This window comes from Mercenaria mercenaria, chromosome 2 (genome assembly GCF_021730395.1).
Source record: "Mercenaria mercenaria strain notata chromosome 2, MADL_Memer_1, whole genome shotgun sequence".
Lineage (NCBI taxonomy): Eukaryota > Metazoa > Mollusca > Bivalvia > Venerida > Veneridae > Mercenaria > Mercenaria mercenaria.
This window is the reverse complement of record NC_069362.1, coordinates 12719110-12740320: the sequence shown is the minus strand read 5'-3', so window position 1 is coordinate 12740320 and position 21211 is coordinate 12719110. Positions and strand designations below refer to the sequence as shown.

The window sequence follows — 21211 nt, the reverse complement described above, 5'->3', positions numbered from 1 at the left end:
CCAGAGCGAACGCCTACCCTGCTAAAATTCTATAACAAAGTTGTCCATCTTTCAATTTGGACAGTATCATTTACTGTTAAAAGGGGTGCTAACCAAAAAGATACTGACTGAATGACAAACAGTGCAGATATTGATCAGACTGTGCAGATTTTGCAGGCTGATCCTGATCTACACTGGTTGCAAAGGCAGAATCAATATTGTGTCCAGCATGATAAGGGTTAAAACTCCGCAAAATGAGGAATAATTTGTCAAAGCTGCTTATTTACAGTGTGTTTCCAATTTCATAGTACTGTGAATCAGATTTTTATATAATATATAAAATTTAGTCATAATTATATTAGTCATTATGTGCTGCTTTGGATAAAATAAAATACACTATCGTCTTTATGACATTCAGTACACATTAGTAGACATGTCTACTTGCTTAATTATCATAAAGGATAATTAGTTTCATTTTATTCAAAGTGAATTCAATCTTCTGCATCATTCAAGGCATTTATGTGTCTTAATCAACACTTATTTTCACTTTCAAAAATGACGATTTGAGACACAAATCATAGTAAGATGAAAAGAGACAATGTTCTAATATACAAGCCTCCTGAAAATGCTTCATAGTCCAAAGATGGGCTTACTCCAAATGGAAGTATAGAGGTCTGGGGTTCAATCCTCGGCAGGATATATTTAAACAAGAGCATTGTTTGCGGGTGACATCCCTCGTCTGCAGGCGCTGGACAATATGTTAGAAAAGAGTTATGGTTCTTGGCCTTCTTACTCATCTTAACTGATGACAAAAAATATATGAAGTTTCAAAGCTTAGTAAGTATTGAAGAAAAGTGAACTTGAACAAAAAACAACCAAGAAATACCAATTTTCTAAGTTAAAAAGGCCCATAATTCTGAAAAAATGCAAGAGAGAGTTATAGTTCTTGACCTACATACTAATCTAATTATAATAAACAGGTGTACAAAGTTTCAAAGCTATAGCTCTTATAGAATTCAAGAAAAGTGGACCTAAGCAAAGAAGTATAAAATACATTTATTTTTATAGCTCTTTGACCTAAGTAAAAATGAAATTCAAATTTTCTAAGTACATAAAGGGCCACAATTCAGACAAAATGCACATCAGTCTTATGACTCTTGGCCTTCATACTCATCTAATGATGATAAACAATTCTGCAAAGTTTCAAAGCAAGTGTTCTTATAATATTCGAGCAAAGTGGCCCTAAACAAAAATTTAAACCAAGAAATTCAAATTTTCTAAGTACAAAAAGGACCATAATTCTGACAAAATGCAGTTTAGAGTTATGGTTCTTGGACTACTACTCATCTAATAATGTTTAACAAGTGTGCAAAGTTTCAAAGCTTTAGCTCTTATAGCTGTTGGGGAAAAGTGGACCGAAACAAAAATTTTAGCCAAGAAAATTGAATTTCCTAAGAACAAAAGGGCTAATTCTAACACAATGCATATGAGAGTTATCAAGAGTCATGGTTCTTGGCCTACACAGTCACCTAAATTAATGATAATAAACATGTGTGCAACATTTCAAAGCTGTGGCTCTTTTAGGCGAGATCGCCGTGACGTCAGGCATTAACATCTGTTTATCTGGTGTTGGGCAAAACAAATGTTTTTACATCGTTTGTGTGTTGGATTGGAAATTTTAATCTTTGATAACTTTTTCGCTCATTTATGGATCTTCAAAATTCAAAAAGTTTTGAAATATTTACAATTTTCATATTTTCGTATTCAAATATCATTTTTAAATGAATAACCGTTTTAAATGACATATAATTTATATAGTGGCTTAATGATTTGGGCTGTGTATTGAATGGAAAAAGTCAATACGATACGTATTGCAATAAAGAAGGATCAATACACGATACGTATTGACGATTCAATACAACATCTAGTAGGACCTATAACTTCAAAGCTACAACATGATGGGTCCAAAATAATTGCTTGTTTCGGGTAACATGACCGTGAGAAACTGAAAATGTCTAGTTGTATGGGCTCCTATAAAATTTGAATTCATTTAAGTTGTTAAAATAAACATTAAGGCACAGTCTTTTTATCTAATACATGTATCAGTCTATATTTCAAAACTATACATAGGGAAAATACATATATTTCTGCTTAAAGTCGTACATTTTGACTGAGAACTTAACGCTTATGCAAGGACTATTTTAGTATACCAGATCTTTAAGTTTGTTTTGTTTTTACTTATTTCTTTAATTATTAAGATTGCTAAAATTAAAACAACAACACGCGCGGTAACAACATCTGTGTAAATGGAATTCCCCACAACTGAAATTACGTAGCAGGTGCGCCCGAAATGGAAAACTCTTGGCGTTACGTATGGATTTCATTTCATTTTAGCAGGTAATATCCAGTCAGTGCGAGAAAAAAAATAAAAAGCCAATGAAGAGCGAGATTTCCTTAAATCACGTGCTTGATTTAGAGTCATGCTTGTCGGCGGATGCCTTTGAACTTAGCTGTCAAAACAAAAAGTGGTTTACGCGAATTACAGTGGTTTCGTCAAATCACCGGTTCGTCATACTTAATTTATATAGTAAGTGAGAAGTGGTTTCGTCATAAAGACTTTATATAGTTAATAGCATATAATAGGTCAATACAATGGAAGATGATCGCACCTATTTAATGGCAGTTAATATCGATGATTGCGTTAAAGTAATTCGCACATACTTAATCGATAATGTTACTCAAATTGCAAATGAGTTATTAAAAATTATTGTGTATTTAAAACGAGTTCTTGATAAATATTACGTTTCTGAAATAGACGGCTCGATCTATACTTCATTTCATGAAAAAAAAAAAAAGAATGATTAGCGAACAATATAAAGCTGATCTTGATCTGCACTGGTCGCGAATGCAGGTACATGTATACTTGCGATTAAGATGTTGATAATTAAAGGATGCTGTAAGAAAAATGTACAATTTTGGTAATATGAATTATCGGACTTGTATTAAATTACATTAAAAATTTGGCAAACATATATTTTACATCTGTTTATCTATAACTATATTATTTTCATTTCAGAATGTTAAAGAGGGCCGCGTATACTGGACATGCAGCATACGCAACAAGAACTTCAAGTGTATGGCAAGTGTAAAACAGTACGGAGACTTATTCACACCCAGTCTGAATGGACACCAGCATCCGGCTGAGCCTGGCGTGCTGAAGAAGGTGAAAATAGCAGCGAAGGTAATTTTTATCGACATAATAATTAACAGGATGGGCATGGAAAATCGTTATTCAATGATTGTTATTTAATTTATATATTTAACTTAAATATGAAAATGGTTTATTTATATTCCAATTGCAATTAAATCTAAACACGTTCATTTCGCAATTTCTTTTTTCATTGCAGGTGAAGCAAGTTGCCCGGGAAAATGTTTTCCGTCCTGCCAGTGAAATTGTGGAGACCGTGATGAAGGATCTGATTTCGGCAGAAGAATTCGCTCTACCGAAACCAGATCTTCTTATCAGGGCCGCCAATCTTCATCGGCAGAATCTCCGACCAATGGACCCAACTACGCTGGACTTCGAGGTTTATACCAATTTCATTGGGCCAGACTTCGTTGCAGAGGACATCCGGGTAGACGACCAGAGGCACATACTTCTTGCCACAACACCTCACCTACAGCAGCTTAAACAGGCCAGGCGGTGGTTCTTGGATGCCACCTTCAAACTGGTAAAACGCCCGTTTTACCAGTTAATGTCTGTCCACGCATTCGTCCGAAAGGGTGAAGATGCCAAACAAGTACCACTCGTCTACGTACTGATGTCACGGAGAACAAAGCAGGATTATATTGCGGTACTTAATTCCTTTATATATTTATATATTACTTGCATAACGGATCTTTAATAGTTTAAGTACGTTTTAAAATAAAATAATAAACATTCAAAGCATAAAATAATAAACAGACCAAGCATTTCTAACTATGTTTCAGTATTTTTTATCAACTAAAATATTCTTTTCTATTTTCAGGTGCTGACCAGTCTACGTAGTAAGCTGGAACGCCCGCAGGTTGAATGGTTCATGCTGGACTTTGAAGCTGGTAAGTAGAAAAAATTGATTTTATATCATGTGAAATTCTATAATGGTTAAATAACTTTCATTAGACAACTATTATACAACTTTCATATAACATTTAATACATAATACAATCATTTTTCATGCAGAAATATATTAATTTCTATTTATTATATTTTCAGCTGCCTGGCAGGCATTAAGGGAAGTTTTTCCGGGGTGTGTTCTGAAGGGATGTGTGTTCCACTGGAGTCAGCGGGTTTACCGTAAAATCCAGTCCGAGGGTCTTACCACTGCCTACCTGGAAAAAGAAGACAAGTACAGGTTCTTACGGAAACTGCTGAGTCTGCCATACCTCCCTTCAGAGCAAATTCCAGCGGCTTTCCACCAGTTGAAGCAGCAAGCTTTAGAAGTCGGCGGCCCAATCCTGCACGTGACGCAGTATGTCCAGGGTACGTGGATAGAAGGAAGTATGTGGCAGCGGAACCACTGGAGTGTGTTCAGGGAGACGGTCAGGACAAACAACGACGTTGAAGGTAGCCAAACTTTTCAGACTTCTGTAAATTGATGATTCCATGAGATAGACATAAATTAACATAAAGCTGTTTTGTTTTAATAAATTTACTGACACTTACCTTTAGTTGTGTTGTGGTGCTGCCATGTGTTTTGCTTGATCAAGTTTATGTATGCAATGTTATCAACGATAAATGTAACATTAGTATTTCTTTTTACTTTCAGGGTGGCACAGACGAATCAACACCCGGGCTGGTCGGGCTGATTTGGGGTTCTACCTGCTTGTACCTTTGCTTCGCAGAAAGGCCGAGACGGTAGATCTCCAAATCAGGCTTGTATCAGCCCATCTACTGACAAGGCTACACAGAGCAAGATACGCCAGACTCCATGGGGCATTGTTTGACGCTTGGGACAAATACGAAGATGGTGAACTGAAGACGACACAACTTCTACGTAGATGCAGCAACATCGCGGGGCTCGGACCTTCCACTGGATTTACCAACAGCGCGGTACAAGAAGATGTATAAATTAAAATCAAAGAAACTGACATTGAAAATGTGTGTTTTGTAGTATATTGTATTGTACATTGAATGTGTATGTTCTGTTGCTTCTTTCTCTTTTTCAAGGTTGACATGACATGTGTATTATAATGTATATAATTATTTTGTATTGATATTGAATGTGATATTTTATAATGTATAAAATTGTATTGTATTAATATTGAATGTGCTATAGTTTCTTTTTCTTTTCAGGGTTGACATGACATGTGTATTATAATGTATATAATTATATTGTATTAATATTGAATGTGCTATTGTTTCTTTTTCTTTTAGGGTTGTCATGATATGTATAAAAATGCATTGTGTATTGACTGTGATATTACTGTGATATAAATTGCTTCTTTTTCTTTTTCTTTTTCAGAGTTTACATGGCATATGTATTATAATGTATAATATTGTAATGTGTATTGAATGTGCTATTGATTGCTTTTTTTTCTTTTTCAGAGTTGACATGTGTATAATAATGTATAAAACTGTATTGTGTATTAAATGTGCTTCTTATTTTCATTGTTGAATGAGTGTCTTTTGAAATGATGTAAATAAATGTAAAAATATAAAACGCTTTGTTTTTCTTCTGCAAATACAGTTTGATGATAAATCAATTTCTAATTAGAAACATCGATGAAATGTCGGGAATTTAATGAGCAGACTATACCACAATTAGCACCTCACTGACATTCTAGAAATGCAAGGAACTTAGCACATTTTAAGTATAATAATCATCGATCATCAGTTAAGCTTTGGGGACAGTTACGCTAACCAAAGAGCTATAAAAATGTATTTTATACTTCTTTGCGCTAACTTCTTACGATAAGAATTTTAATTCTTTTACTATAAATATACATTTTGTATATCTAAATTTTACTTTTTATAGTATTTGTTTTTTTTCTTATTCATATTTTCAAAATAAATTTAAAATGTTTTAATTCTCAATAGAAATTCTTAATTTTTTATTAATTCAAATTTAACATTTTGAAAAATAAATTGTCTTGCGTCGAACTTAACATTTGTAACCAGTAATAAATACATAAGTTTCGTCCATAATAATTAGTTTAACAAAAACTAAATCTCTATATATTTTAATCGATCGGCAATTATATCATTTATTTTTCTTTCCATTTTCTGTATAAATAATTAGCTTTGAAATTATCTTTGCAAAATTAACAACTTGTTTGCCACACAAAGTACATCAACAATAAAACGACCAACAAACAATCATTATTACACTATAACAATAAGTATGACGAAACCACTTCTCACTTACTATATAAATTAAGTATGATGAACCGGTGATTTGACGAAACCACTACCATCCGTTTACGCAATGACTGTTTTGGGATATAATGGCGGCCTGAGGTTACAAAATTGTACTTTTCTTTTAATTTCTCTGAATATTTTATTGTAAAGTGATAAAAAATGAAGAAGTTTGATTTCATTTTGTGTTAAAAGGGGCATCCCTGAATATATTGATACACGAAGAAAGCCGATACATGTATCGGTGTAAACATGAATATTCAATTCATATCGATATACCGGTATATTGATCCAGCCCTAGTAATGATGTTCAGAACTTTTAGAAACACATTGTACATTGTAAGTTGTGTTCATAATTCATCCATTTTATTTTGAAATAGTAATTAAAAGCAATTAATAAATTGCTTGTTTTACAACCTTTCCACTGATTAACCTTGTTATAATGTGTGTTTTAAGAAAGTTTAGGCCATTAGAAAAACATCATGTTTATAAAAAAAACATAGACGTTTATGGCAAGCCAATTGTCCAATAATTACGTAAACCCTAGTTCATGGTTGAAAAACTAGGATTAACGATTGATAAACCAAGTTTTTCGAACGTAAAACTAGGTTTTTCGAATACTAACCTATATTTTCGAGCGAAAACATAGGATAACGCCGTGAACCATAGTTCACGCTCGTAAATGTAGGTTCACGATTGAAAACCCCAGTTCACAGTCATAAACATAGGTTCACGTTCGTTAACTATGGTTTACGAGCGTGAACAGGGGTTTACGAGCGTAAACATAGGATAACGATCGTAAACATAGGATAACGACCGAAACTCATAGTTAATCGAGAAACCTAGTTTATCAATCGTAAATCATGGTTTACGGTCAACATATTAGGATTATAGAATCAACAATGAATTTCGGGCGTGAACATGGGTTTACGGCCATGAACCTATGTTTACGACTGTGAACCTATGTTTACGAACGTGAACTTGGGTTTACGAGCGTGAACTTAGGTTTACGTTCGATAAACCAGGTTTTTCGAACGCAAAACTAGGTTTTTCAAATACTAACCTATTTTTTTGAGCGAAACATTGGATAACGTCGTAAACCATAGTTCACACTCGTAAACGTAGGTTCACGTTCGTAAACCCAAGTTTTCGGTCGTAAATATAGGATAACGACCGAAATTCATAGTTCAATCGAGAAACCTAGTTTATCGAACGTAAACCATGGTTTACGATTGATATACTAGGATTATGAAATCAACTATCAATTTCGGCCGTAAACCTATGTTTACGATTGTGAACCTATATTTACCAGCGTGAACCTAGGTTTACGGCCATGAACTACAGTTTATCTTCGTAAAACCGTGTTTATCGATTTGTAACAATATGGCAAGCCAATTGTCCAATAATAATGTGAACCCTAGTTTACGGTCGAAAAACTAGGATTAACGATCGATAAACTTCGAATACTAACCTATATTTTCGAGCGAAAACATAGGATAATGGTTCACGTTCACGCTCGTTAATGTAGGTTCACGACTGAAAACCCCAGTTCACGGTCGTAACATAGATTTACGTTCGTTAACTATGGTTTACGAGGGTGAACCGGGGTTTACGAGCGTAAACATAGGATAACGATCGTAAACATAGGATAACGACCGAAATTCATAGTTCAATCGAGAAACCTAGTTTATCAAACGTAAACCATGGTTTACAGTTGATATATTAGGATTATAGAATCAATAATGAATTTCGAGCGTGAACATGGGTTTACGGCCATAAACCTATGTTTACGGACGTGAACCTATGTTTACGGCCGTGAACCATAGTTTACGGACCTGAACCTATATTTTCGAGCGTGAACCTATGTTTACAAATGTGAACTTGGGTTTACAAGCATGAACTTAGGTTTACGTTCGATAAAACCAGGTTTTTCAAATACTAACCTATTTTTTGAGCGAAAACATTGGATAATGTCGTAAACCATAGTTCACGCTCATAAACGTAGGTTCACGTTCGTAAACCTAAGTTTACGGTCGTAAACATAGGATAACGACCCAAATTCATTGTTCAATCGAGAAACCTAGTTTATCGAACATAAACCTGGGTTTACGAGCGTAAACTATAGTTTAGTTAGTATTTGAAAAACCTAGTTTTACGTTCGAAAAACCTAGTTTATCGATCGTTAATCCTAGTTTTTCGAACGTGAACCAGGGTTCACGTAAATATTGGACAATTGGCTTGCCATAGACGTTCGGCATCTGCCCACCTGATCACTGTCTTATCAGTTCTAAAAATAGAAAATACAACAGACTTGTATACAAACACGATCTCTCCTATAGTTTGTGACAAAAGGAAGACCTAAACAAAAATTTTAACCAATGCAGACATCAACAATCAAGTGAGACACTACCTCATATTTTGTAGGGATGAAGAGGCGAAATAACCAATTCGGGGACGAGTTGACTTGAGGACGAGTCGACGTAATATCCATCATATATCAGTAATACGTAGTCCTACATTCTAACTAACAAACCAGTAGTAATTAAAACTACAACTTTAGATTGTATGGTACTATTACATACGTATAAAACTTTTTAACAAGTGTACAACAATTTGACCAAAAACCTTAGGCAATGGGCGCAGACATCTTTTAGACGGGTATGACTTGAGACCAGAAAGGGCCCTTTCCGCGGAAAGGTCCTGCCATATGTTTATTTCTTCATATTTCATCTTGGCAAGAGCAAAGAGCTATAAAAGTAAAATGTATTTTATACTTCTTTGGCAAGAGAGAATAAATTATGATTTTTAAAAATAAATTTTCGATTTTTAAATGAATTGTAGACAAAATACAAGCCAGTGCATAAACCGTGCTGATTGGAAAGGCCTTTCATATGTTTATTATTGGAAATTATTGGATTATGTCTTCATATTTCATATAGATCTATTAAATTTTCAGCATTAAAAACAAAATATTATCAAGAAAAATATATAAATACAAATTTTCGATTATTAAATGAACTATAGACAAAATACGAGTTAGTGCATAAACCGCGCTGATTGGATAGGGCCTAAAAGGTGCCATATGTTTATTATTGAATATTATTGAATTATTTCTTAATATTTCATTTTGGCATTAAAAACAAAATAAGATTTCAAAAACAAATTATCAATTTTCGATTTTTAAATTAATTTTAGACAAAAATACGAGTCAGTGTATAAACTGCGCATTTAACAAATAAAAAAGAAAACAAATTATGATTTTTTTATCAATAAAGTCACATACAAAGATCGATATATTACAGATTAATAACTTTTGAGGGGGTTCTGGAACGCTCGGCACGTTTTCATTTTCGTTGATTTGGTTTGCGGCCAGCTGAAGGTGTTTTGATGGCCATTATCGAACCATCCAAGGAAACTACTTCATTCGGCTTAGATCTACCATAATCTGCTAGCACACATTGTTGTTTTTACCCAGAATTCCCGGAACTGCTGCCGTGCAGTTTGCGCAATAAATAATTTTCAGGACGACATTTGATAAAATAAAAATTTTTATGAACAATCTGGCACCGCATTATCAAAACAGATTATTCTATCGAGTTGAAGTTTTGCGGTATTAATGGAAATCAATGTTATTCGGGTTTCTTCATGTAATGAGTTTATGGATGATTCAAGCGGCCTGCTTTTTGTTTCCAATATTGAATAATAATGTAGGCTACATTACAGCAGTGTTTGAATAACAAAATCACCGCTAATTTATTCTTTTTTAATGTAGAAAAGCCAATAATTTCTAAAATGTCAAAGGGAAATGAATTTAGACACGCTGCCGTAACAAAATTTATTTATATACATAATTTTATCACCATATTGCGTCACACTTCATCATAGTCCAGTGGATAGCTACATGTTTTCCATTCGCAAGGTCCGAGTTCGAATCTCGTAAGACACTTGAAATACTTTTTTTAACAAAAAATTCGAAGGCATGGAAAAGCATATATCGATATTGCTTATCTCCCCTCACTTTTACAATCTTTCACATACATTGCAACTACTTTCTCAAAAAGTCAATTCATTGACTAGAGTTTTACACTTGTAAAATGTTGGCTATAAACTTGAGAGGCCCACTACGATACCTATCGAGCTATGAAATTAACCTTAATCATATTTAAAAAAAAGACCCAGACTGTTAGGAGTTAGGTAAATTAAATTGGATTTCTTGAATTTCGACCAAGTGTGTTTGTGTTATAGATAAAATTCTGGTCAAGAACTTTTTAGAATGAATTTTGAAATAAGAATTTTACATGTAAATGGTTGTTTGTCATTCTCATATACAAGAGTTTTACCATAGCTGTATTAGTGGACCACAATTTGTCCTAAAAGAGTGTCATTTGATAATAATGGCATTTAAAAGAATTGAAATAGTCAGTGTTTAGGATAGCAGGATTATGTAAGTTCCGGTATCTATACTACAAAAGAATATCAGAAGAACGTGAGGTTGTTACGCAGGCTTAATGTGTAAATTGTTTTTTTTTTTTTTTTTTTGTTTTTTTTTTTTTTTTTGGTCGTTTTTAAAAACTGTTTGTATCAAATGAACTGAAAAGAAACTGTGCATTCCCGGATTCAGAAATTGTATTAGAGAAACAATTTGACAGCAAAGGCATGATCGTTCAGGTGCATAGCGCCCAGTGTATGTTTGTACTGAAGAGGATATACTGAACAGTTTTAAATATAAGTACGTACGTAATTAAAGGCCTACTGGTACTGATGATAAACCCGGACAGGTGATAAAGTCGACCACCTTGGAATTATTCGATTGCAATCGGTTATTTATATAATTGAACACACCATCTAACAGCAACCACTTACAACACCAGCTGGTGTAAACAAAAACAAAATTGGTAATATTCTGTATAATTAATGATTTACATTTATCTGTATAATAAAATATTTATCCAAAATTACTGGGGAAGAGGGTGTTTTTTACGCATGTTCACTGTCAACGCATACAGGCCTTACATTGGTTCACTTTTCTTTATTTGATCCAGAATGACTGTTGCAGCATTTTTGGGAAAGTTTTAATATAACACTATGAGGAAAATTTTGTAAATGACAAAGTGGTCGAATTTATCATCAGTCAACGTTCGTACAGTCCCCGTTTTACATACCCCTTTCAGGTCCCCACTTCGTGTGAGTTTGCTTACTAAATATCAATTTGAATTATGTAAAGCTTTCAGCAAATGTTAAGCATTATTTTGATACCAACCATTAATAACAATTCGCAGAAATAAAAAAAGTTACAGGTTAAGAAAACCACATTTTCTGTCCGGGTTTATCATCAGTACCAGTATGGGTGCATTTTGGGACTAGATTCTGTGCACCCAAATATCACTATTATCTTTAACTCATGAACACTATTTTCCATTGTCTTGACACATTTGAAGAAATTATTCGATCTGCGTTCATTTAAACAAAACATTTTAAAACATTTTCCTTTGTTACTTTTTATAACAAGAGCAAAACAATCAGGCTTACTGTCATAACTGAAAGCCAAACTGAAAATATCAGAAAGAACAATTTATGCAGAAAAAAGAAAGAATCAGTATGACTAGGTTTTCCCGTCAGATAGGCAGCGCCTAATTTCATATTAACTTGCTTTGCTTTGCTTTGCTTTTGTGTGCTGTATGCTTTATATTTGAATGCTTTTTCTTACAGCTCTTTTTTATTTGTTCATTTAATATATGTTATAGCAGTCGGTTATAAAAGCTCTTCTCGAACTTATGTTTTCTGTTATGATGTCTTGTCGACTTTAAATAAAATTTATTGTAGTGTATTGTATTGTAAACGCATTTTGTTCTTTCCGCTATTTTGAGACTTTGCGCTTCTCTAAAAAAACAGTCTGCAGGTGCGAGCGCGTGCGCATTGCTTACCTTGGAGACCAAAACAGCGGAAAAGATTGTTTTGTATATATCCATTAAAACTGTCCAAAACACGATGGGAGATGCTACTGAAGAGAAGAAAGCGGATGCGTCAGATGCAAAAAGAGTAGTTCATACATATCCTTTGATACGGGTAATCTTGTTATTTGAATCATTTAGCCATGAAATGCAAATGTTTACCTGGTTTTCAAATGTTCATTTCAACACTGTTCAACCAAGCGGGTGGGGTAACTGTGTTTGGAATTTGGAAGTGTCTAGGGGTACGGATCCGTACAAGTCCAACAAATTTGACAAAATCCAAGGAAATATGGAGTTATTTTTCCTATGGGCAATATCTCCATTCTCGTCAAACACTCAAAAATAATGGAGGAAATTTCCGATGAAATTTTCATCTCTGCCAAAGGCAAAGCTTTAGGCAGTGGCTACGATTACGGTATGGTAATCCTAGCCCTAGCCTCCAATTCTAAGATTACGGAAGACAACCTTTTGAGAATAGGCTAGGATTACGGAAGTATTTAACCTGTTATTTTGTAGTTTCGATCCCCTTAACACTTCATTCTGCGCATGTGCATTAACAAAGACATGTGCGAGGGTCAAAATTAGGTCAAAGTATATTTTGTGCATTCCTCCAAAGATATAAAATGCTTAAAACACAAAGAAATATAAAATATATAAATTATGCATACATAAAACCAACCATGTCATCGGTCTGAATCACTTAAAAAGCTTTCTTGAAAATTCGCACCCTCTGAATGCATATGTGTAGAAAGTCTTGTTTAATGTGAAAAATTAGTATTTACCGCACAGTTCACTTTGTTCATTCCACCCTGAAGCCACTTGTATGTAGAATTGTAAAATAACGATGTACAAACTGGAAAGTGTAACTTTTTAAAAACACATGTCAACTGGATGATTAGTTTCTGGACGAAGAAATTAGTTTTAGGCACTACAGCCTTATTTCGTTTGACCCTCTATAAGACACCAATTAGTTGGTTGAAAATCAAAAATACTGGCATTATGCAACAAATGTTATTAAATAAGTTTCAAAGCAAAATCAAGAAATTTAGAGTCAAAGGAGCAGGTGCGCGGACAGTTGCATCACCCAACAACCCGTGAAATTGTCAGCCGCTCGCCTCATTTTGCATTAAAAATGGCGGACCAGTAAATATGAATTTAATGGTAAAATACGGGGTTTTTGAAAGGGAAGCAACTACCGGCTGAAAAATCAATACACACCTGCAAGAGTCTGGTTGCGTGGAAGAAAGTTTAGCGAAAATTAAATGGAAACTACAACAATTCAATGGCAAATAATTAAATCGGGAATTTAGATGAAATTAAGGTCGAATATATACTGTGGCAACCATTTGTTTGATGGTTTATCTGCTTTTTGCGCATGTTGAGTGATAAATTCGCAAGTATAGATTTTTTTATAATCCTTTTGAGCTATTATTCAGAATATAATTCTTCGTTTGTCTGCCAATTTTCAAAAAAATTTTTTTAAAAAATCAAATATTTAATATGGTTTAGGAAAGAAAAACGTATATATGTATACAGGTGTCGATTTCGCCTGTTTCATTAAGATTATACTAACCCAAAATGGCTGATCGATAACATGAGATAATAGGGCAGGCATAAAATAAACCTAGCCTATCCTCATAGGGTTGTCTAGGAATACGGAACTTCCGTAATCCTAGAATCGGAGGCTAGGATTACGGTACCGTAATCGTAGCCACTGCCAAAGCTTTATGCTATAAGTTTATATACCGATTATCATTATGTCACAGATTGGACATAAATTCAAATGTAACGTACATGTATCTAAAGGGGATTCAATTCATCATTGATTTATGTAAAAAAATAATTTCCAAAATTATGAATTTCCTGATTTAATATTTAAACCTATGCATGTACTGTACAAGATTAACGTTTACCGCATCTACAGTCTACACACAACATGCGCAAGTAATAAAACCAATAACTTTACATGACTGTGTAGAGTAATTAATCCTCCCATTATTTTGGTCCTTCGAAGTTTTGACGTTAAGATTGCCTGTCACAAAATATAAAACAATCTGAACATCAAATTTTTTGACTAGGTTATCTATCTACATTGTACGTCAAACTGTCAACTTTGACCATGACTTGATGGTGCGCAAGAAAAGACAACAGTTAAGAAATAAGAAACATGAATTAAAGTATAATACAGTAAGAAAATAGAAACGGTCAAGGATATGGTGCAAAAAGAAAAGTAAGAAGTTAAAAGCATGAAAAGTGCCTTCTAATACATCCCATCTGAGTGACCAGTCCAGCTTGTGTGGCGCTACCAGGACCCAAGGTCCTGCCGGCAGTGCTCCCTCGTCATTTGAGGTGTATCAGAAAGGCATACTGATCCCTTAGATGGATAACACACTATAGGATCCATACATATAGAATCTAAAAGAATAGTAATGGGTTGTCTAGGGGTTAAGACCTGTTTTCCCCCAGGTATCTAGTGTACTGCCTAAAAATCAATTCTGAAAAATAGGGTACAAGAATTTATTTTGGGTTAACTACCTTGAACTCACAGTAGGATTAGGAACTAATAGGAAGACAGAAAAATGGACTGATAACTGAACTTTTTATATTTCAGCACTCCGACATGAATGATGAAATGAGAACAGAAGCTATGGAATTGTGTGTTACTGCCTGTGAGAAGTTCTCATCAAACAATGAAGTATGTTTATGTCTTAAATCATCCTTCTTACAGTATTATGCGCTACATGTATAAGGTGGCTAAAATTAAATAAGTATAAGTAAAACCTCACGGTGCACAATCAAGTGACTAGTGACGTTTCAACTGGGGTATCACGCCAAGCAGAATTCGTAAACAAAACCATGTTTTTGAAGGTAAAGTTTTTAAAGATATATTTTTGTAAAATGACACCTAGCTGGTGCAAGTCCTTATATCAATGCTTACCTCCGGTGATATAACATATGTCCGTGTCTGCTTTAGTTTTGCTGGTAACCTGGACAAACCGCAATGCTTCCACAGCAAGCGTATTTTCAAGTGGCTTGAACACCAAACCCAAGGGACTATTCCTTGATAAACGACCAACTAGTTGTCACCGCTGCATTCCTTTTGATATCTACGATCATTTTGGTAGGATTTTCACTCAAAAAATGGCGTATTTCTGGACAGATCGCCGAACTTGAAAAATGTCCGTTCCAAAGTCCAAAAGCTCTCACAGAAAGCACTGTTTTAAATCGCGATTTTCTCGTTCCTCTCGTTGAATGCAATACCGCAATAGACGCTGCTACGTTTTTTCCCTACCGACGTAATACTTTGTAAAGTTTACTGCACGTGGATAGTGATATTTACAAGAAAATGTGGTTAACTCAAAAGCATGTTTTCACAGCCAGTTACTTTAGACCAATGCTTACACATCAAGCACAAATCTCTTGATGACAGTTTTACCGCTTTCTACTGTTAATTTTGCCAAGAAGATAAAGCAAAATTATTCTTATGGAATTTGCCACCAATTATTTACTGTATCTCGCACTTGTGTAAGTTTTCGATAAAATCCGAGGAGACCGATTGATTCTTCCATTTTCCCGCCATGTATTCAGCTGGCACGTGGCGTTTATAATGCATTGATCTAGTACTCATGAATATTCCATATGTTTCCGTTATCAATTTTCGGTGTATGAACCTAAATAAAGATAATCATTGAAAAACCAATAAAACACATTTATTAATCAACTATAGATCCATCTCGTAGTTGTAGGATCAAGTCCTCTGTGTTACCATATCATTTTGTTTCTTATACATGTATGTTAACTAAACAGGCACGCTTATCATGATTATCGTTAATTTTCTTGAAAAACTATTCTACTATTCAACATTCTTCTTCATGCGTAATAGTTCCGCAAAACCGTTTTATGAAATGTAGACATTTCGGACAATAATTTCTTTACTTCAATGTAATGGCCGTTTCGCATATGCACCAAAATGAACCGGGAAAAGAAATAGAATGCAGTGCAGCTAACGAGAGTTCCAATAATGAAAATGAAGCTGAAACAAAAACGTGCTTAAATTGAGAACAAATTCTCTGTATAAAGATAATTTTTCACTAAAACTAGTCAAATTTTTCTTTGCTAATACAAATATTTCATTTTCCGGTGGCGATGTAGTGCCTTTGTATGATTGAATACAATAGCAGTAACATTATTATCATCGCCGTAATCCATAGACTGGAATTTCAATATATTTGTGAAAGCACTAGCCTATTCCGAAACGTTTTTATAAGAAAATAATTATATAAGTCGCTAGGAAACCCGTATCACAATGATCCCCGACAGTCATCGTTTATAAAACAGCTAACTTTACACTCTTTTTATGTGCAAAGCTGTGGCACGTAATTGCTAGCCCAACATGTATTGAAGCTGTTGCACACGTGTTTTGTCTGTTTTTCCATCAAATTGTTTGGTTTGATTGCCAAAATCAGTAAGGATTGATAAGGATATGTATCAGTGCAATGTTAAACTCTAAAATTCGAGAACATCATTTTTTCTCTCATGATTGATTATTTGCAGGATGAATTTACCTTCTGTTAGTTTCAAATCATATTTTGTCGCCTGATTAAAGCTAATGAAAGCCCTGCAGCTTTTTTGTTTGTTTTTTTTTTTTTGCTTTAAACTATTATTGACAAAGTCAGCTGTTTTACGATGATATCGTTTCCGAAGCATTATCCTACTTATTATTTTCTGTTATTCGTAAAATAGTATGCGGCCAAAATGATCACAATGTGTTAATTTCGCTTTTTAGCCATTTAATAAAAGTGTAATAAAACACATTTACTAAACATGTACCTCATAATATCATTATTCTAAAATTTAGTGACTAATTTTTCAAATATCATGTCCAATGAAATGACAAGCCTTGTCGGCGTCGGGACATGATACATGTGTGCTTTAAAATTGGCTCAACAGGACTTTTCCAAAACCGTATTTCTGTAGAAATTGTGCTAGATCAATTTAGATCCTCTAAATAATTGTAGCAACCTTAATTCAGATTTGTATAACAATCACCTTATCGCAAATCCTATCGAAGATGCCGAACACTTTCTATTTAAATGTCCAAAATAAAACAATCAAAGGAGAAATCTTTTTATAAATACACGTCAGTTCCACCCACTTAGCGCGAATAAATTACTATTTGGTATTGATATCCTGAACGATGCTCAAAATAGGCTCTTATTTCATCAAGTACATCATTTCATAAAGGAAACTAAGAGATTTTGATAACTATTGTACTACTTTACTGTTTAGTTTTCTGTATTTTAATGATGTACATCAAGATAGAATGGACCACTGCTAAAATATTACATACATGAAATGCATTGGACTGGGAAGGTTGCATCTATAATGGATCTGCGGCAATTGTATTGTATCTTTTTTTCTCGCTTTTCTGTAATATATAAATGTTTTTTTTGTTGCTGTTTTTTTGCAGTACCATACTATATTTTCTTTTTTCTTTTTCAATTCCTGATATGATTGTTCACACATATCACAGTATTTAAGAAATAATAAATATGTCCCTATATTTTATCAGTTAATAAAATATGGGTAGGAGTTCGGATGCATAATAATTAAATCACGAGTGCGTAGCACGAGTGATTTAATATTCGCATCCGAACGACTGCCCATATTTTATTAACTGATAAAATTATTGGAACATATTTATTATTTCGATTCTAACCACGCAAATTCTGCGCATTTTACAGCACTACATTTTAGCTCAACATGTCATTCGGCTGGCCATATGCTATTACAAAAACCTCCCAGGAATGGAAAGCGTAGCATAAAACGGAATTTTCCGATATTCATTAAATTTTAATTAAAGTATTAAGTTGTGAAAATGCTATTTTCAATAATATCTAAGGTCACATATAGAAATCAGATGTAAATACTTTATTCAAACCTTATATATATGCAGTTTCTTAAAATAGTACACGTCACTACATGATGGCACTGAAACATACACGCCAGAACATTGCGGCATATAAACACGTAAACACTTGAGTCTGGAAGATTGGAACATGAATTGTAATTTTATTTTAGTAATGTCAAAGTATAATCTAGTTGACATTCGTGGTGCTTACAGCGCAGAAATTGTAAACTACGTACACGACCAGATAGATGCACTGATGTTGAGGTTGAAACTTACCGGGCTGAAACATTTTCTTACGGTAAAAATATTAACAAATAAATTCATCAGTTAGAAATTGTTTGTTTCCGAAAATTTGATGTACATTTTATTACTACTGCTTAGCATTGGAAAAGTCGAGTATTTAGTCGGCATATAACGGAAGCAGAATAGAATCTCACAGTCATGTTACAATCGTAGGGTGGAATGGAACAGCTATATTTTATCGTAGATTCATGTATAGGCGATTTCGCTATATGTTTATATAGCAACTGCTGCGGATCATGTTAGAATTCTAAATAACATATAGTCTGCTTTGTCAGGGCAGGGCCCCCGATAATGTTGTTATAACTTCTGGCCCAACCCTTTTGTATATTTACATTGATGTATTTATGTATGCTTTTGTATGTGTGTGTTTTAAATATGTGTATATATACAACAAAATATGATTAAACTAAAGATCCTCTATATATTTTATGTCAACTGACCGGCAGATTTTCCGAATATTTGGTTGAAAGGGTCTAAGTTGTAAAGAGCCAGTCGAAACAAATGAAAACACGACTTAAATATGCGTAAATATCGGAGAATCTTATACGCCATAAAGGATTTCCAAATTGAACGGGAAGCAGACGTTGCCTCAATCATTTTGGCGGGAAAACTGCACGTGCCTCCGTGAAGCTCCTGTGAATTTAGTATTTGCGTTACATCTTTTGATAATTCATGTGAAATCCAATTTGGAAAGAACTAGAGTCTATATGTCAAATAAGAATCATTTTGCTTTATCTTCTTGGCAAAATTAACAGTAGAAAGTAATTAAACTGTCAGCTAAATATTTGTGCTTGATGTGAAAGCATTGGTCAGAAGTAACTGGCTGTGAGAGCATGTTTTTTAGTTACCCACATTTTCTTGAAAATATCACTATCCACGTGTATAAACTGTACAAAGTATTGCGTTGGTGGGGAAAAACGAAACCTGCGTTAACTGTGGTATTGCATTCAATGAGAGGAACGGGAAAATCGCGATTTGAAATAGTGCTTTCTGTGAGAGCTTTTGACTTTGGAACGGACATTTTTCAAGTTCGGCGATCTGTCCAGAAATACGTTATTTTTTTGAGCGAAAATCCTACCAAAATGATCGTAGATATCAAAGAGAACGCAGCGGTGTCAAGCAGTTGGTCGTTTATCAAGGAACAGTCGCTTGGGTTTGGTGTTCAAGCCATTTGAAAATACGCTTGCTGTGGAAGCATTGCGGTTTGTCCAGGTTACCAGCAAAACTAAAGCAGACACGGACATATGTTATATCACCGGAGGTAAGCATTGATATAAGGACTTGCACCAGCTAGGTGTCATTTTACAAAAATATATCTTTAAAAACTTTACCTTCAAAAACATGGTTTTGTTTACGAATTCTGCTTGGCGTGATACCCCAGTTGAAACGTCACAAGTCACGTTATTGTGCACCGTGAACCTTTTGGTAAATGACAATTTTAGACATATCTAGTTACAGGGTTTGAAACAGAATAGGATCATAATGTTTTGCATGCAAGACACATTTTCAGATGTTAAGTCTAATCTTTTATTTGCAATGTATAATAAAAATTATGCTATTCATATACATTGTATTTTTATTTACTTAATTTTTTATTCTGAAGCTTTGGGAGAGTTTGGTTAAATATATTGTTGCCAATTTAGAAACTTAACTTTCACTCGTGAACACCATGCAGATATTATCATTGAAGGACATTTTACTGTCTAACATTGAAAAAAAAAAACAAATCAGCTTTTCAATGCAAAAAGTGGGTAAAGCTTCTTTATATTAGTACAATTATCCACTTTTTGCACCGAGTAGACGTCATGCATTTATTGATATATGTGATTTTTTTTTCAGAGTGCAGCAAAGATGATTAAGGATACAATGGACAAAAAGTTTGGTGCTTCTTGGCATGCGGTAGTCGGGGAAGGATTTGGATTTGAAATTACACATGAAGTGAAAAACTTACTTTACATGTTCTTTGGAGGGAACTTGGCTATCTGTATTTGGAAATGTTCTTAGGATATCGCTTATAGAAAAAGAACTTGTGTGTATGGTTAAAATGAATTAATTCCTGCTGTAAACGTTCTTCACACACTATATGTTGCATTGCTGTTGTAACAGCAAAGGGATTTGATATTCAGTAACTTTGCTAAAATCAAATAATGAAAACTGTGGTTTTCTTATATTGTTTTAAGTAAGAGATTTCTATGTTTATGGAATAAATAAGCAGAAATTAATTTATTATAACAGGTGGAGTTTGAAAATTTCACAAAGTGAAGAACCATTTAATGACAAAATTTTTGATACATTTCTGCCAAACACTGCTGTGGTATTTATTTGAAATTCAAAACTAGTTCAGGTCTTCACAAATTATTTAAGGATATCTTTAAAAAGAGTTTGAAGGCAGAAGTATATGCTATGCAAAGCAGTTTAGTGTTGTAAGTAAAAGAAAGCACAGCATGAATGCTTTCTTCACATTTAACACTAGTGGAATAGAAATTAATTATGCTCTAGATTTATCATCACCAGATTTAACAGTTTGTAAGGATTCAAAGTGAAGGCAGTGTTAAGAAATTTATACTCGTATGAATGCATTTTAATGTACATTCCAATAATTATATATTTATCTAGGACATTTTGTAAGGAAAGTACAATGTATTTATTATAATATGGTACATATCTGTG

General features: G+C 33.9%; 3 protein-coding genes across 5 annotated transcripts in view; 2 read left to right on the top strand and 1 right to left on the bottom strand.

The window, feature by feature from the left end:
- The window catches only part of LOC123561971 (telomere length regulation protein TEL2 homolog), a 35977-nt gene extending 26210 nt beyond the window's left edge, over positions 1–9767 (bottom strand). Inside the window, exon 1 of one of the 3 annotated variants that reach the window (XM_053530116.1) lies at positions 9677–9767. The gene's annotated coding sequence lies outside the window, so the exon portion shown is untranslated. Of the gene's footprint in view, positions 1–8958; positions 9042–9676 lie in introns of those variants that run through there. The other 2 variants (XM_053530134.1, XM_053530123.1) reach the window with 2 other exon arrangements.
- On the top strand, positions 3720–4656 carry LOC128550676 (uncharacterized). Its single transcript, XM_053530186.1, has 3 exons — positions 3720–3833; positions 4008–4077; positions 4235–4656. The coding sequence occupies exons 1-3, from the start codon at positions 3735–3737 to the stop codon at positions 4615–4617; spliced, it is 552 nt and encodes a 183-aa protein (XP_053386161.1). The 5' UTR covers positions 3720–3734; the 3' UTR covers positions 4618–4656.
- A 2513-nt stretch (positions 9768–12280) lies between the features above and the next one.
- On the top strand, positions 12281–20956 carry LOC123563216 (dynein axonemal light chain 4-like). The gene is made up of 3 exons (XM_045355891.2): positions 12281–12442; positions 14939–15022; positions 20381–20956. Exons 1-3 carry the CDS (start codon positions 12365–12367, stop codon positions 20543–20545), a joined length of 327 nt encoding a protein of 108 aa, XP_045211826.1. The 5' UTR covers positions 12281–12364; the 3' UTR covers positions 20546–20956.
- Positions 20957–21211: the final 255 nt, after the last annotated feature.

Coding starts and splice junctions, on each gene's coding strand:
- LOC128550676 (XM_053530186.1), top strand. CDS start 3,735: ATGTCTGTCCACGCATTCGTCCGAAAGGGTGAAGATGCCAAACAAGTA. Junction 3,834..4,007: donor CAAAGCAGGATTATATTGCG/GTACTTAATTCC, acceptor TTCTATTTTCAG/GTGCTGACCAGTCTACGTAG. Junction 4,078..4,234: donor CATGCTGGACTTTGAAGCTG/GTAAGTAGAAAA, acceptor TTATATTTTCAG/CTGCCTGGCAGGCATTAAGG.
- LOC123563216 (XM_045355891.2), top strand. CDS start 12,365: ATGGGAGATGCTACTGAAGAGAAGAAAGCGGATGCGTCAGATGCAAAA. Junction 12,443..14,938: donor ATACATATCCTTTGATACGG/GTAATCTTGTTA, acceptor TTTATATTTCAG/CACTCCGACATGAATGATGA. Junction 15,023..20,380: donor AGTTCTCATCAAACAATGAA/GTATGTTTATGT, acceptor TTTTTTTTTCAG/AGTGCAGCAAAGATGATTAA.